This window comes from Salvelinus namaycush, chromosome 1 (genome assembly GCF_016432855.1).
Source record: "Salvelinus namaycush isolate Seneca chromosome 1, SaNama_1.0, whole genome shotgun sequence".
NCBI lineage: Eukaryota > Metazoa > Chordata > Actinopteri > Salmoniformes > Salmonidae > Salvelinus > Salvelinus namaycush.
In genome coordinates this window covers 1,196,594-1,215,375 of record NC_052307.1, presented here as the reverse complement: position 1 = coordinate 1,215,375, position 18,782 = coordinate 1,196,594, and the positions used below count along the sequence as shown (strand labels likewise).

The 18,782-nt window shown below is 41.7% G+C and overlaps 1 protein-coding gene across 2 annotated transcripts; it reads right to left on the bottom strand.

The window, feature by feature from the left end:
* Positions 1–6,308: 6,308 nt before the first annotated feature.
* LOC120053490 (follistatin-A) lies at positions 6,309–17,931 on the bottom strand. Of its 2 annotated transcripts, none has more exons than XM_039000620.1 (6): positions 17,838–17,931; positions 16,230–16,421; positions 15,780–15,998; positions 15,023–15,247; positions 12,383–12,613; positions 6,309–6,415 (listed from the first exon to the last, which is right to left on the bottom strand). In XM_039000620.1, exons 1-6 carry the CDS (start codon positions 17,929–17,931, stop codon positions 6,309–6,311), a joined length of 1,068 nt encoding a protein of 355 aa, XP_038856548.1. The 2 variants fall into 2 exon arrangements, with proteins under 2 accessions (XP_038856548.1, XP_038856556.1); XM_039000628.1 differs by having other exon boundaries at positions 6,390–6,391.
* Positions 17,932–18,782: the final 851 nt, after the last annotated feature.

Sequence of the window (18,782 nt, the reverse complement as noted above, 5' to 3'; positions counted from 1 at the left end):
TGGCTTCTTATCCAGAGGACCAGTGTGGTGTTATGGTCGTTGTTACATGGCTTCTTATCCATAGAGGACCAGTGTGGGTGCATTTCTTTTTATAACAAAGCAATAACAAAACTCTATGTCCATATTGATCACTTTGGATACTATTGGACTAGTGGATACCCTGTTATAAATGCTATTTTCATGATGAATAGTAATGATCAGTTGATTTAAATAACTTTATGGGATTTAGGGGAGACTCATATAATGTAATTTTACATAACAAATATCAGTTTAAGTTTTAAACATTTGGAAATTCAGTGAAATAGATGACTTAAAAAATGGTCTTATTTGGAAAACCCATGGGTTTAACATGTACATTAGACCCAGTCTTGACTTTTCACATATTTAATCAAATATTTGTATGTCTTAAAAAAAGTCACGAAACTTCTCGAGAGATTAATCTTTAATTTTATCTCCACTTCTCTTACAGAATTTAGGGCCGTCCTGTACCTTCACCTCTGGATTTCTGACCTCTGCCTGACCTGACCCTGAGCCTGCCTGCCGTCCTGTACCTTGGCCTCCACTCTGGATTATCGACCCCTGCCTGCCCTGACCTGTCGGTTGCCTGCCCCCGTTGTTACAATTGACATTGTCACTTCACACTGCACTTTGGTCTTACCTTGGTACCTGATACTAATGTTAGCTAGCTAACAATGAACCTAGTTTGTTAGCTTTAGCGACCTACAGATTCATACTACAGCTAGAACAAACAGTTTGTATTGGTAGTAGTATGAGCTGGGATTATGCCGGTTCATTGTTTAGCTACCTAGCTACCTAAACCTGGCAGCATCCCTATGCTAGCTACATGTCTAAACCTGGCAGCATCCCTATGCTAGCTACATGTCTAAACCTGGCAGCATCCCTATGCTACATGTCTAAACCTGGCAGCATCCCTATGCTACATGTCTAAACCTGGCAGCATCCCTATGCTAGCTACATGTCTAAACCTGGCAGCATCCCTATGCTAGCTACATGTCTAAACCTGGCAGCATCCCTATGCTAGCTACATGTCTAAACCTGGCAGCATCCCTATGCTAGCTACATGTCTAAACCTGGCAGCATTCCTATGCTAGCTACATGTCTAAACCTGGCAGCATCCCTATGCTAGCTACATGTCTAAACCTGGCAGCATCCCTATGCTACATGTCTAAACCTGGCAGCATCCCTATGCTACATGTCTAAACCTGGCAGCATCCCTATGCTAGCTACATGTCTAAACCTGGCAGCATCCCTATGCTAGCTACATGTCTAAACCTGGCAGCATCCCTATGCTAGCTACATGTCTAAACCTGGCAGCATCCCTATGCTACATGTCTAAACAAAAGACTGCACTTCGGCCATTTTATCACATGACCCATCAAATTAGCCAGGTGTGTCTGGGGGGGTGGTTTTAGCATTTTCTTCACATGACCCATCAAATTAGCCAGGTGTGTCTGGGGGGTGGTTTTAGCATTTTCTTCACATGACCCATCAAATTAGCCAGGTGTGTCTGGGGGGTGATTTTAGCATTTTCTTCACATGACCCATCAAATTAGCCAGGTGTGTCTGGGGGGTGATTTTAGCATTTTCTTCACATGACCCATCAAATTAGCCAGGTGTGTCTGGGGGGTGATTTTAGCATTTTCTTCACATGACCCATCAATTTAGCCAGGTGTGTCGGGTAAACATACCATCTACTAATGATAAAATATTTATAAAATATTGGAATCTGGACACTTTCTGTTTTTGATATTGCTACTGTGCAAGTAACCACTTTACTGTACCGTTTACACCTTTTGTATCCTGTGCATGTGACAAATAAACTTTGATTGTATTGATATAGTGTGTGTTTACCACATGGCCTCACATGCGAATCCTTAAAGAGATGGGTGGGGCTAAAGCTTAAGAGGGTGTGAACGATGCTGAATGGGTGTAAACAAAGAAGAGCTTTCCAGTAGGTGTACCAAAACATTCAAGGACCATTTTCTTAAAAATTGGGTTACTTTCCCATTCTTTCTCAACTGCAGTCCAGTCTCTACTTTTATCCAACGTAAAAAACACAATTTCATATTTTTCTACATAAGACCGAATCGATCACATAAGTGGTAGTGGCCTGAGGGCACACACCTAATGTGTTGTGAAATCTGTTGTGAATGTATTGTAATGTTCTAAAAAATTGTATAACTGCCTTGGCAGCAGATAATGGGAATCAATAATAAATACAAATATAAATACAAACCCGATCGATCATCTCTGGATGGACCTGAAAATAGCTGAGAACCAACGACACTCCCCATTCAACCTGACAGAGCTTGAGAGGATCTGTAGAGAAGAATGGGAGGAACTCCCGAAATACAGGTATGCCAAGCTTGTAATGTCATACCCAAGAAGACTCGAGGCTGTAATCACTGTCAAAGGTGCTTCAACAAAGTACTGATAAAGGGTCTGAATAATTCTACATTATGTCATTATGGGGTATTGAAAAAGTATTTGATCCATTTTAGAACAAGGCTGTAACGTAACAAAATGTGGAAAAAGTCAAGGGGTCTGAATACTTTCCGAATGCACAGTATATTAGATATGTAGTATAGATTATATATGTAGTATATATTAGATATATAGTATATATATATATATAGTATATATTCGATATGTAGTATATATTTAGTATTATTTTACTACAACCGCCAACCACAGGAGGTTTCAAGAGCTCTCAGAGTGCAGACTGCCTGCTGCCTGCTGCTATTACACCTTTATATCAACAAGGAACACAGACTGAGACCAAGGTCTCTTTTACAGCTGGGCCCTGCGTATACATGTTTACACATACAGTTTAGGCACAATGATTAAAAAAACTACACAAGACAAACAAAATGATCACAGATAACGCAAAAAAAATAGAGCAACAGATTACATTTACACATAGGCTAATCATCAGATGGTGGGGTGGGGAGGTAGGGGGCCCATGTGGGTAACTGGGGGGCCCTGCCGTGATTGGGTAACGGATTAATAAAAATTGTATATACCGCGTAATAAATACACGTGACTGGTCAATTGTCTCAGAAAGAGACCAAAAAAAAATCTAAATAACGGTATTTATATATATTTTATATCCAACCACAGGAGCCCACTCTCAAAGGTCATAATACACCAGAGAGCAAAATGTATCCACAGAGGATCAATAGTTAAAAAAATAATAATAACTGTGGATTACATTTCATTACAAGCGCATAAAAGTAATTGCCAAAATCAAGGAAACATCAACATAAAGTGTCTTAAAGGGTGTTGGGCCACCACGAGCTGCCAGAACAGCTTCAATGTACCTTGGCATAGATTCTACTAGTGGACCTAAACCATGTCAGGAAAATGCACCTTCTAGGCAGAGTTGCAAAGGAAATGCCATATCTCAGACTGGCCAATAAAAAGAAAACATTAAGATGGGCAAAATAACACAGACACTGGACAGAAGAACTCTGCCTAGAAGGCCAGCATCCCGGAGTCGCCTCTTCACTGTTGACGTTGAGACTGGTGTTTTGCGGGTACTATTTAATGAAGCTGCCAGTTGAGGACTTGTGAGGCGTCTGTTTCTCAAACTAGACACTCTAATGTACTTGTCTTCTTGCTCAGTTGTGCACTGGGGCCTCCCACTCCTCTTTCTATTCTGGTTAGAGCCAGTTTGCGCTGTTCTGTGAAGGGAGTAGTACACAGCGTTGAACGAGATCTTTAGTTTCTTGGCAATTTCTCGCATGGAATAGTCTTCATTTCTCAGAACAAGAATAGACTGACGAGTTTTAGAAGAAAGGTCTTTGTTTCCTGCCATTTTGAGCCTGTAATCAAACCCACAAATGCTGATACTCCAGATACTCAACTAGTCTAAAGATTCCAGTTTTATTGCTTCTTTAATTAGAACAACAGTTCTCAGCTATGCTAACATAATTGAAAAAGGATTTTCTAATGATCAATTAGCCTTTTAAAATGCTAAACTTGCATTAGCTAACACAACGTGCCATTGGAACACAGGAGTGATGGTTGCTGATAATTGGCCTCTGTACGCCTATTTAAATATTCCACAAAGAATCTGCTCTTTCCAGCTACAATAGTCATTTACAACATTAACAATGTCCTACACTGTATTTCTGAACAATTTGATGTTATTTTAATGGACAATTTTTTCAAATTTTCTTTCAAAAACAAGGACATTTCTAAGTGACCCCAAACTTTTGAACAGTAGTGTAAATATCTAATATGATAAATTATTATTTGGTAAAAGACGTAGTGGTTTTGGTATCATTGGTTGTAAAATATCTAATGATTGTCATCACAAAACCCCTTGATTTAGACTCCAGTGATCAGTAAACACAAACATATGGGAACATTATATTTTATTGTTTCACTCTTTCATATCTGTACAAATACCATCACACTTTGTATGTACATATGACATTTACATAAAAAAAAAAAATACAAAACTATATACTTCTAATTGTGTTTCTCTTGTGATATTTGAAAATAAAAAATGCATTCTGAAAACAACAGTGTTGACAGTGGGGGAAAAAACAAAGCGATATGTTTGATATGAGTATATAAGTACGTCTCTGTAGCGTCCTAGTCAGGTGATCTCTGCTAGAGCAATATGGAACAAAACATTGGCAGCATACAGAATTTGTTCACGGCACATTTTCTGACAAAAATCAAGTGTTCCCCCCCCCCCCCCAAAAAAAATATATTTTCTAACATGTCAAATCTAAAATACTGCTACCGGGTGACGTCTGGGTTAGACAAAAACATCTCCATTGGGAAACAAATTGTAGAGGAGTAGCCTAACAGCCAGGACTCACGCTGGACTAATGTCACCATATCCTGGCTGCCAGGTGGTTTCTGCTCTTTTGCCAACTCATGTATTTGTCACGCCAAACAACAGCTTGACAATGATGGAGTCAAAGATCTGGGACCGAGGGGGGGGGGGGGGGGGGGGGGGCTACCAGCTATAACCACATTACACAACACACAAAGCACCGTTACACTGCAGAACCATTGACAAGAATCCCTTTGGCCAGTTATAATGAGGTGTAAACAGGAAGCAGAAACATTTCTGTATATAAACGATTGACAGATAAGATAGATAACCCCATAAATAAACACATAGTAAAGTTAAACATGCATTAACGTGTGAATGATAAACATCTAGTGATAACATGAGCAGGTTTTTTTTATTATTTTTTACAGATCGGGGAAGAATGATGCCATTTACAGAAAGACGATGGATTACTTTACTTAATAAATAACACTGCTTCTCTTTGGACAAATATATTTCTTCATAATAATAAAAAAAATAATGAAAACTATTTCAAAAAAATTGATAAAAACGGGTGGTAACAATAACATGGTAGATAGTAAGTACAGTACAAACTGTATAAATTATAAAAACACAAACCAAATGTATAAATAAAACATCTAGAACTGAACTAAATGTATACCTTTTGTCTCTTTAAAAAATATATAAGCATACACATATGGACTGTACAGTATGAACATGGTTCCAGGCCCAAGGACTGTCTCTCTAGTGCAGAACAGGCAGGCAGATAGATAGACAGTCTATCCAACCAATAAGGAGGGGAGGAAGACAGTCTATCCAACCAATAAGGAGGGGAGGAAGATAGACTATCCACCAATGAGGAGGACAGGTGGATATGATAGACAGCCTATCCATCCAATAAGGAGGACAGGTGGATATGATAGGCAGCCTATCCATCCAATAAGGAGGACAGGTGGATATGATAGACAGCCTATCCATCCAATAAGGGGGACAGGTGGATATGATAGACAGCCTATCCATCCAATAAGGAGGACAGGTGGATATGATAGACAGCCTATCCATCCAATAAGGAGGACAGGTGGATATGATAGACAGCCTATCCATCCAATAAGGAGGACAGGTGGATATGATAGGCAGCCTATCCATCCAATAAGGAGGACAGGTGGATATGATAGACAGCCTATCCATCCAATAAGGGGGACAGGTGGATATGATAGACAGCCTATCCATCCAATAAGGAGGACAGGTGGATATGATAGACAGCCTATCCATCCAATAAGGAGGACAGGTGGATATGATAGACAGCCTATCCATCCAATAAGGAGGACAGGTGGATATGATAGACAGCCTATACATCCAATAAGGAGGACAGGTGGATATGATAGACAGCCTATCCATCCAATAAGGAGGACAGGTGGATATGATAGAAAGCCTATCCACCCAATAAGGAGGACAGGTGGATATGATAGACAGCCTATCCATCCAATAAGGAGGACAGGTGGATATAAATCGTGTAGTCCTGATCTTCCTGCTCCTCCTCCTCCTCCTCCTCCTCCTCTTCCTCCGGGGCTTCTGTAATGGCTAGATGGGAGAATATATGGTAGCTGTTGTATAAATATGGACCACAACAGCAATGTAGCAGAAGAGTATTTACTGAATGTTCTCAAAAGCCCCATATTCCTCCACGAAGCCCCAGTATAGCCATGTGGTGCTGTTATGTTTCAGGGCTGAGAGGGGACTTGGCACTGAGTCATCCATCCCATAATGATGAAACATGGTTTACATAATCTAGGTCTAGGAAGTCAGGGCCATAACAGCAGAGCAGCGGGTGACGCAGGATGGGGATGGGGGAGGGGGGGCAGGGCGATCTGAGGGTTGAATGGTTCAGGTCTTTTTTTGGCAGCAGAATCCTGAAAGCAGACAGTCAGACAGCTGGTTTCGTTCTCGTTTTTCTTTATGTCTCCGTTTGGTCTCAGACACAGTACAGTTGCTGCCATTGGGCGGAGAGTCTCTATGTGTCGCAGCTGTTTGACCTACGACCTCTACCAAGCAGGTCACGAGCCAGGCCAACCAATCACACAGCTTTGAGGTATTTTCTACAGAATAGTTATTTTTTGGGGAGGGGGGGGGGGATTGGAAAATAAAAAAGCAACACAGGCAAGAGCGACAGACAGTCAGTCCCTCATCATCCAATTCAAATGAATCTGCGTGTTTGAGTAGGCAACAACACATTCACTACAATTAGCACACAGAGAAGTCAATGCATATAGATAGTATACATGTTAATTGACTAGTGGCAGACAGAGAGAGAGAGAGAGACTGAGGGGATGGTTGAGAAGTTATTCTTCAATCCCATTTCAATTCCTTTCAATTCAGGAAGAACACTGACATTCCAATTTCCAATTCACTTCAATGCTTTTCAATTAACAACATTTGGAATTTGAATTTAGTTCATTTTGTTAATTGACTGGAATTCTAATGGATTTTACCCCAAACATGGCTTCTTCTGTTGATTATCTGCAAATTGTAAAAGTGCCACTTTCCTCTGCCCCATGAGGTGATCATGACTTTGGTCCCTTTGTGGAGTTGTACTCCACACATACTTTGAGTTACATTTACATTTAGGTAGTCAGTCAGAACATATAATAGTGTAGTAGGGGGATATCCAGATTTATGCGTCATGATGCAAATTAAATGAAATCATCATTGACATATAGTGGCTTGGCATGTGACTCATATCCTTTTCTTAAAGGCTTTTTTATATGGCAGGTAGCCTCAGTTTAGTGAGTACTTTATTTAAGGAGGAATGGCTCAAAGTACTGGTGGAAAATAGGTAGTCTACATGTTAAGGTTCACCTTAAATAATCTTAGCTATAAATGGCACCAACGTCGCAATCACCTTATGCACATATATGAATGTATGTAACTGTTGTCACTCTGACTCTATATTACATGTTAGCAGAGAGGTGTATGTTTTCACTCTGACTCTATATTACATGTTAACAGAGCGGTGTGTGTTTTCACTCTGACTCTATATTACATGTTAGCAGAGCGGTGTGTGTTTTCACTCTGACTCTATATTACATGTTAACAGAGTGGTGTGTGTTTTCACTCTGACTCTATATTACATGTTAGCAGAGCGGTGTATGTTGTCATTCTGACTCTATATTACATGTTAACAGAGCGGTGTATGTTTTCACTCTGACTCTATATTACATGTTAACAGAGCGGTGTATGTTTTCACTCTGACTCTATATTACATGTTAGCAGAGCGGTGTATGTTTTCACTCTGACTCTATATTACATGTTAGCAGAGCGGTGTATGTTTTCACTCTGACTCTATATTACATGTTAGCAGAGCGGTGTGTGTTTTCACTCTGACTCTATATTACATGTTAGCAGAGCGGTGTATGTTTTCACTCTGACTCTATATTACATGTTAGCAGAGCGGTGTATGTTTTCACTCTGACTCTATATTACATGTTAGCAGAGCGGTGTGTGTTTTCACTCTGACTCTATATTACATGTTAGCAGAGCGGTGTGTGTTTTCACTCTGACTCTATATTACATGTTAGCAGAGCGGTGTGTGTTTTCACTCTGACTCTATATTACATGTTAACAGAGCGGTGTGTGTTTTCACTCTGACTCTATATTACATGTTAGCAGAGCGGTGTATGTTTTCACTCTGACTCTATATTACATGTTAGCAGAGCGGTGTATGTTTTCACTCTGACTCTATATTACATGTTAGCAGAGCGGTGTATGTTTTCACTCTGACTCTATATTACATGTTAGCAGAGCGGTGTGTGTTTTCACTCTGACTCTATATTACATGTTAACAGAGCGGTGTATGTTGTCATTCTGACTCTATATTACATGTTAGCAGAGCGGTGTATGTTTTCATTCTGACTCTATATTACATGTTAGCAGAGCGGTGTATGTTGTCATTCTGACTCTATATTACATGTTAGCAGAGCGGTGTGTGTTTTCACTCTGACTCTATATTACATGTTAGCAGAGCGGTGTATGTTTTCACTCTGACTCTATATTACATGTTAGCAGAGCGGTGTATGTTGTCATTCTGACTCTATATTACATGTTAGCAGAGCGGTGTATGTTGTCACTCTGACTCTATATTACATGTTAGCAGAGCGGTGTATGTTGTCATTCTGACTCTATATTACATGTTAGCAGAGCGGTGTGTGTTTTCACTCTGACTCTATATTACATGTTAACAGAGCGGTGTGTGTTTTCACTCTGACTCTATATTACATGTTAGCAGAGCGGTGTGTGTTTTCACTCTGACTCTATATTACATGTTAGCAGAGCGGTGTGTGTTTTCACTCTGACTCTATATTACATGTTAGCAGAGCGGTGTATGTTTTCATTCTGACTCTATATTACATGTTAACAGAGCGGTGTGTGTTTTCACTCTGACTCTATATTACATGTTAGCAGAGCGGTGTATGTTTTCACTCTGACTCTATATTACATGTTAACAGAGCGGTGTGTGTTTTCACTCTGACTCTATATTACATGTTAACAGAGCGGTGTATGTTTTCACTCTGACTCTATATTACATGTTAGCAGAGCGGTGTGTGTTTTCACTCTGACTCTATATTACATGTTAGCAGAGCGGTGTATGTTGTCATTCTGACTCTATATTACATGTTAGCAGAGCGGTGTATGTTGTCACTCTGACTCTATATTACATGTTAGCAGAGCGGTGTGTGTTTTCACTCTGACTCTATATTACATGTTAGCAGAGCGGTGTGTGTTTTCACTCTGACTCTATATTACATGTTAGCAGAGCGGTGTGTGTTTTCACTCTGACTCTATATTACATGTTAGCAGAGCGGTGTATGTTTTCACTCTGACTCTATATTACATGTTAACAGAGTGGTGTATGTTTTCACTCTGACTCTATATTACATGTTAACAGAGCGGTGTGTGTTTTCACTCTGACTCTATATTACATGTTAACAGAGCGGTGTGTGTTTTCACTCTGACTCTATATTACATGTTAACAGAGCGGTGTGTGTTTTCACTCTGACTCTATATTACATGTTAGCAGAGCGGTGTATGTTTTCACTCTGACTCTATATTACATGTTAACAGAGTGGTGTATGTTTTCACTCTGACTCTATATTACATGTTAGCAGAGCGGTGTATGTTTTCACTCTGACTCTATATTACATGTTAGCAGAGCGGTGTATGTTTTCACTCTGACTCTATATTACATGTTAACAGAGCGGTGTATGTTTTCACTCTGACTCTATATTACATGTTAGCAGAGCGGTGTGTGTTTTCACTCTGACTCTATATTACATGTTAGCAGAGCGGTGTGTGTTTTCACTCTGACTCTATATTACATGTTAGCAGAGCGGTGTGTGTTTTCACTCTGACTCTATATTACATGTTAGCAGAGCGGTTTATGCCACTACAGTGCATTTTGAATTACTGATTGATTACAGCCAACAACAAAAATATATATATATGTAAATACATGATTATTAAAATATAATTAGCAATGTGACCATGGAATTTACAAGCTGTAAAGATATGACCATTATGTGGCTGTCTAGAAGAAAAAAAAATATTTATAAAAACTATAATATTGAGAGAAAATAAAACTGCATCAAAAGTAAAATAAATGTCCAGTGTTTAAAGATTTCTACGAAATAATTAATTACAATATGAGTGAAGTCATTTTACTTCCAAAAAAGTTTAGATTATGTAAAAAAAAGTAGCTGTTCTGTTTTGGAATGTTGTGGGCGTGTACTGGTCATTAAAAATATTTATGCGAGTAAGCTGATTGGCCAGCTCATCCTCCTCAGGAGTATGACATCACACTCTGTGAGGAAATAGTAAGCAATTTTAAAACAGTCAGTTTGAGACAAGTTTTAGGTGGCATTTTTGAAGTGTTTTATCTCAAATTTATGCTTTGGGAAAATAAGCGTGTAGGATGAGTCATATTTTGGTATGAGTTAACAGAATATGAACTTTTAAAAGTGAGATTTTCCCTGGACAGTTACTTTAAAGGCAACCTGCTAGAGTACAGCAGATCACTATGGGATCCCCATGACCACTAACTAATCTAGACTTTAAATACAATGATTGTTTTAATTGCAAAAGTTAGTCTCCATAAATGCTTGTTAGTGTAATGACGTCAGAATATAATCTCAACAACTTCCAAGAAATAGTTTTCTTTTGAACTATCTTTACCTATTGATATATTTTGTTTATTCACTTTTTTGTTTATTCTTTTATTTATTTTTTGCGGGAAAAAAATGCTGAAAAGTTAAAGAAGCCAGCAACACAGACGAAATCATGCAAGTTCTCTCATCTCAAGTCCTTTCAGATGTGTAAACTGAGCTGTGCCGAGTGGGTGGGCAAGGAGGTGGGGGGTTGCAGGGGAGGGGGCTCAAGAAGAGTCAGGGGTGACTTGGAGTCAGAGGGATTGGGGTCAGCAAGGATTGGTGTCAGAGGAGACTTGGTGTCAGAGAGGACTTGGTGTCAAGGGGGGATTGGTGTCAGGTAGGGATTGGTGTCAGGGGGGGATTGGTGTCAGGGAGGGGTTGGTGTCAGCAAGGATTCGTGTCAGAGGAGACTTGGTGTCAGAGAGGACTTGGTGTCAAGGGGGGATTGGTGTCAGGTAGGGATTGGTGTCAGGGGGGGATTGGTGTCAGCAAGGATTGGTGTCAGAGAAGACTTGGTGTCTGGATATGATTGGTGTCAGGAGGGATTGGTGTTAGAATCGACTTTGTGTCAGGGAGGAATTGGTGTCAAGGGGGGATTGGTGTCAGCAAGGATTGGTGTCAGAGAAGACTTGGTGTCAGGATAGGATTGGTGTCAGAGAGGGATTGGTGTCAGCAATAATTGGTGTACGGTTGGGATTGGTGTCACCAAGGATTGGTGTCAGGATGGATTGGTGTCAGCAAGGATTGGTGTCAGGAGGGGATTGGTGTCAGGAGGGTTGGTGTCAGCAAAGAATTGGTGTAAGGTTGGGATTGGTTTCAGGGTGGGATTGGTGTCAGCAAGGATTGGTGTCAGGGGGGATTGGTGTCAGCAAGGATTGGTGTCAGGAAGGGATTGGTGTCAGAGAGGGATTGGTGTCACGGAGGGATTGGTGTCACGTGGGGATTGGTGTCAGCAAGGATTGGTGTCAGGAGGGGATTGGTGTCAGAGAGGGATTGGTGTCACGGAGGGATTGGTGTCACGTAGGGGATTGGTGTCACGGAGGGATTGGTGTCAGAGGGGGGGGGGGGATTGGTGTCAGGTAGGGATTGGTGTCAGGTGGGGATTGGTGTCAGGAGAAGATTGGTGTCAGGTGGGTATTGGTGTCAGGAGGAGATTGGTGTCACGTGGGGATTGGTGTCAGGAGAAGATTGGTGTCAGGTGGGGATTTGTGTCACAGAGGGATTGGTGTCAGGAGAAGATTGGTGTCAGAGAGGGGGGAGGGATTGGTGTCAGGTTTGACTTGGTGTCAGGGCAGGATTGTTGTTGGGAAATAACATAGAATTGTCTCTCTCGGTGGCGATTACTTACAGTTGCAAGATCCTGAATGCTTAACCTCCAGGAGCATCCCCAGAGAGCAGGCAGTCTGCTTCATAGCACACTCTGACGGGTAGGTGGTGTTGTCGCTGGCGCACACCGCCTCGTCCATCCGGCTCTCCGGACACGCCTCGTCACAGAGGGAACAGCGGCCTCGGCTCATCCTGGCATCCCACAGACACTTCTTCCCCGCGCTGCACTGGATGTCCTCGCACGACTTGGCCTCTGCAGCCAGAGAGAGAGGAGAGGAGAAGAAGGACAGAACTGATCAGATGGACGCCTCGTTGGTGCTGCTTGGCACATCACCATGAAACCGTAGTGGTTAATGAGTCATGTCCTATGTTTCAAGTACCCATGTAGTAGGGAGGGAAAAGCTTCCTGGGAAAGCTTCCCAGCTGTGGTGTGGGTGATGTTGCCAACTTCTAAACAGCAGCAACTACAAAGTAGTGCCAGCCTTGTATCCTGAAATGGACCTCCAAAGTAAATAAAGATTCTCTGCTCTGAGAACCTCAATTTATGTGGAATGTTGGCAGAGAGAAGTAGCCTATGAGGTACAGCCTACATTCAGACAATATTGTTTAAGATCACTGTATTTTGTCCAAGTGTACACATGGTATAAAGCACATTTGACAGAAACACCCCAAACCCCTACCTCTAGATCTCTGTGGAAAACACTTGAAACACAGAGCAATCAGAACAACCAATACTTGGGTAAAATATCAGGATTGGGCTGCCTCTGTAAAGTTAGTGTCAGAGGTTGGGACAGGTTTAAGCCATACGGTTAAGTGTCAAGTGTCTAGGGGATCGTGTCTATAGGGTAGTGTCTATAGGGTAGTGTCTATAGGGTAGTGTCTATAGGGTAGTGTCTATAGGGTAGTGCCTAGGGGGTAGTATCTAGGGGACAGTGTCTAGGAGACAGTGTCTATAGGGTAGTGCCTAGGGGACAGTGTCTAGGGGACAGTGTCTAGGAGACAGTGTCTAGGAGACAGTGTCTATAGGGTAGTGCCTAGGGGACAGTGTCTAGGGGACCATGTCTATAGGGTAGGTGTCTAGGGGTTAATGTCTAGGGGTTAGTGTCTAAGGGTTAGTGTCAGGGGCAGGGGTGGGCAACTCCTTAGCAAACACAGCTGAATAAGGAGAAGTTTCCATTCTAAACTGAAAATCATGATTAGGTGATTGGAGTCAGATGTGTTAGCTGGGGCAAAAGTGTGACACCAATCAGAACGTTGAGGACTGGAATTGCCCACCCCTGGTCCAGGAGGTAGTGTCTGGGGGGAGGGGCTAGGAGGTAGTGTCTGGGGGTAGGGGCTAGGGGGTTGTTTTTGGACAGACCCACTATGCTGTCTCCTGCAAGTAAGCATTTCACTGTAAGGTCTACACCTGTTGTATTCGGCGCACGCGACAAATACACTATGATTTGATGTTTAGGCCTACTGACCGACGTTCCCAGGAGACAATACTGACCGACGTTCCCAGGAGACAGTACTGACCGACGTTCCCAGGAGACAGTACTGACCGATGTTCCCAGGAGACAATACTGACCGACGTTCCCAGGAGACAATACTGACCGACGTTCCCAGGAGACAATACTGACCGATGTTCCCAGGAGACAATACTGACCGACGTTCCCAGGAGACAATACTGACCGACGTTCCCAGGAGACAATACTGACCGATGTTCCCAGGAGACAATACTGACCGATGTTCCCAGGAGACAATACTGACCGATGTTCCCAGGAGACAATACTGACCGATGTTCCCAGGAGACAATACTGACCGATGTTCCCAGGAGACAATACTGACCGATGTTCCCGGGAGACAATACTGACCGACGTTCCCGGGAGACAATACTGACCGACGTTCCCAGGAGACAATACTGACCGACGTTCCCAGGAGACAATACTGACCGATGTTCCCAGGAGACAATACTGACCGACGTTCCCAGGAGACAATACTGACCGATGTTCCCAGGAGACAATACTGACCGACGTTCCCAGGAGACAATACTGACCGATGTTCCCAGGAGACAATACTGACCGATGTTCCCAGGAGACAATACTGACCGATGTTCCCAGGAGACAGTACTGACCGACGTTCCCAGGAGACAATACTGACTGATGTTCCCAGGAGACAATACTGACCGATGTTCCCAGGAGACAATACTGACTGACGTTCCCAGGAGACAATACTGACCGACGTTCCCAGGAGACAATACTGACTGATGTTCCCAGGAGACAATACTGACTGATGTTCCCAGGAGACAATACTGACCGATGTTCCCAGGAGACAATACTGACCGACGTTCCCAGGAGACAATACTGACTGATGTTCCCAGGAGACAATACTTACTGATGTTCCCAGGAGACAATACTGACTGATGTTCCCAGGAGACAATACTGACCGATGTTCCCAGGAGACAATACTGACTGATGTTCCCAGGAGACAATACTGACTGATGTTCCCAGGAGACAATACTGACCGACGTTCCCAGGAGACAATACTGACTGATGTTCCCAGGAGACAATACTGACCGACGTTCCCAGGAGACAATACTGACTGATGTTCCCAGGAGACAATACTGACTGATGTTCCCAGGAGACAATACTGACCCATGTTCCCAGGAGACAATACTTACTGATGCATCTCCCCTGATATGCTACTCCTATGGATCTGCCCAGGAGACATGTGGCCCTCCTCAGATGGCACGCACTGGCATAGATGATCCCGTCGTTGCCACACAGGAACTGATCCGGTGACCTCTGTTCAGGGCAGATCCGATTACACATCACACAATATGCGTTATTCGTCTGGTCAACGACGCACGTGGAGCTTCCCGGGCATAACACGTCACGGCAGGTCTCTGTCAGAACAAAAAGTAGTAAAATTAATGCAATGCTTAAATATCTGCAGAGTTAAAAACTAACCATAGCTATATTCAGATGTCTGGTAGACACCTGCTGTGAATCAACCATTACTTAGTGGAATCAAAGAATATGCAATTGACCTTTAAAGGCCACTCACTAAACACACTATTTGGGGCGGCAGGGTAGCCTAGTGGTGAGAGTTTTGGACTAGTAATCGAAAAGGCTGCAAGTTTGAATCCCCGAACTGACAAGGTGCAAATCTGTCCTTCTGTCCCTGAACAAGACAGAACTGTTCACTGTTCCTAGGCCGTCATTGAAAATAAGAATTTCTTCTGCCTAGTTAAATAAAGGTAAAAAACACTTTGCAAATGGCGCGTTTTCTACCTACTTATGCTCCAATTTTGTAATGCGCCGTGTTTTGCTCATCCCCGGTACTTTATCCAACACCAGACTGAATCCAATTGATTGTTGTATATGAATAATACGGGCTATGTTCTGCTTTACGCATCGACCTGTTGGTTTACTTACTCTTGCATTTGCCCTGGTACTGCACTTCCAGGTCCAGATGGACTTTACATTTGGACTTGAGCAACGCACACTCGTCTTTGTACGTCTTTCCATCCGATCCGCAGACAGGTCCTTTCCAAGTGACGTTGGAGCAGTCTGGCGCGCAGACGCAGCGTGGCTTGCTTCTCCTGTTCATCTTGCATCTCTTTCCAGGTCCACAGTCCACGTTGTCGCACGTTTCTGGAGTGGAATAAATGTCGATGTTCTTCAATTATATTAAATATATGGAGAACAGACATTGTTCAGATGCAATTAGGTTTAACGACAAAATGTGTCTAATTTATTTTCACTTATATTTATTAAACGAAGTTAAACATTGTCTTATGGGACATGCTTTCACTCTAAAACGACGATATGAAATATTATTATTAGCCATATTTTGTGAGCCATATCATATAAACATCCCTGTACCTTTGCAGGGTATGCAGTTGGGGGCTCCGCCGTTAAAGATCATCCACCGGAACAAGGTGCTGTTGGGTACATCCTCCTCAGTCCATGACGTCCCCAGCCTCCCGCTTCTACAGCACTCCTCTCGGCTCATCCCCGGTACGTAGAGCACCTGACACCTCCCGTTCTTCCCCTGCTGTAACCAGCAGTTACCAGCTGGAAACAAACACAAATTAGCCCAGTCTTTTTAAAGTCTGGCTTACTGAATGACCTGATCCAGACACAACACGTCAGTCAGTCAGACTCTCTCTCTCTCCTCTCGCTCGTATTTGGTCCGTTTTTTCCCTCCAATATCATGCAACAGTTGTAACACTTTCTTATTCAGTCACCAATAAATGTTCAATACCGACAGCTGGCCAGTAGGATACAGCATTGAAGAAAATACTGACCTTTAACTGAGATTTTATATTGATTTTATATAGTGTTGAGTTCTCCATGTTCACAGAGCAAACAGTTGAACAATCTAGTTCTATTGCCTATCACATCATGTCACAAGTTATAAAAGTCATCGAAGTCCTTCTTGGCCTCGTCCAGGACATAACTGTATTCTTGACAGTTCTTGACATTCTTGATTTATCAACGCTCGAACAGTAAAAAACATGATCTTTACGAATACAGTAGTTGTATAAACTTTTGTTACAAATATCTACGAGCATCCCTGGTCTCACAGCACCCGTGAGACACGTCGATCATAGCAGTATTTAACGAATAGCTTCCAAAACAAGACTTTGCCGAAATACACATAAAGACACTAATAGGTTACAAGTGATTTTGAACCTTTTTTTTTTTTAAGGGATGCACTTAAATCGCAGGCTACGTTGTTGATATTTATTTCGATGGCAAAAAAGGGACAATTTCTGTTGTACGAGGTCAACTATATGTATCGTTATCAGCACCAACTGTATTTGATTCCTATCAATGTAACAAAAGCTAAAAAAAAAGAGAGTACTGATCTCCATATGGCAAACATAGCGTAAATCCTGTCCTTGCAGATATACAAGTAAACGTTTAGCAATATGTTTAGATAAATTACATTCTTATACGTCAAATAATATGCGGTCACAAATTTCAACCACTAAATCTCTGACTTGCACTCCAATTCTATCTCAGTTTGAGGTAAATGTATTATACAAGGCGCACTGCTATGACACGCAGTTATACTGTTACATTATCAAACTATTTTATAAACGACTACTATGTTCGTTTTACGGAATGTTATATTGAGAGCTTCCACACCAACAAATCTGTGGGCATGAAATTAATACCCCAACAAAAATCATACCATGTGGCTCGATTGTGTGGGTTTTCAAAACTATAACAATAATATCCCTTTTAAACTTTCTGGCACCTGTTTGGTTGGCAGTCATTTTCTACACGCTCTGTCTAATAGTAGGAAACTTCAAACCAAATGGAAAGAATGTTGACATGTCCCTTTGAAAAGTGTGGAACTCTGTCAACGTTCCAATCTACACCAGGACGCAGACAGAATAGGCTACACTGGTAAAACACGTTTTAAAAAAAAAAAATATGTAGACAATTTTTATCGAAAGATTTGGAAAATAAATAACATACCTTGTACTTTTTGATCTTCCATGAAATGACAGAGCCATATCAATAGTAGAAGCATCCCCGGTTGGAGCTGGAGTTTCTGTAGCATCCTGAGCATGGTGCTGGAGACGAAGTGAAGTGAGCAAGGTATCGGGTATTGACACTAGCAGATAAGCGGACAGAGTACATCTGTTTAAAGGTGGCAGTGAGTGCTGAATGAATGTCAGTCTGAGAATGCAGCGTCTCTTTTTAAAATCTATAAGGGGTCATCTGTGGTGGGCGGTCTTCTGGTCGGTAGGGGAGGGGGTGGCGGAAAAGGGAGAGGGAGAAAAGGGATTTTTACATTACACGTAAACTTCTTTCATTATTTAATCAGGTGATTAGTCTCAACTTCCTCTGTCTGATCACAGCAGTTTGATAAATGTACACTTGGTAGCAGATTATTAGTACACTTGCTTAATTGCTGTGGTGTAAATTAAAAAAATGAATAGCAGAGGACCAATTGGACGTGGATACATTGAGGTCGCAAATAAATTCATTTTCACGAAATACCAAAATCTTAAAAGAATCTATCATGTTTATTAAATGTACTTTAACTGTTTATTTCAATGTGACCTCTTAATCATTTAAATAGGCTACATTTAATTAATTTATATATTTTTTTGCTGATTTATTGATAGTTTATAGGTGTGCTATAGCGATTATAATGATAGTGCTCCTTATATGAGCGGCTATGGCTATAGACTAAATACAAGTATAGGCTTATTAGGCAGCCATAAATTATTTATAATAGCCTCCTAAAACTCTCTCTACTAACACTAGGTGTAATTATAATAGTAATAACACCAGCAGTAGCCTAATTGTAAAGTATTGCTAGGCTAATAGCAATATATCAGTATCCGTATTTCATTCACATATAACAGACAAGTCTATCAAGTGTGTGCGCACCGCCAATTCCCCAAACTTCAA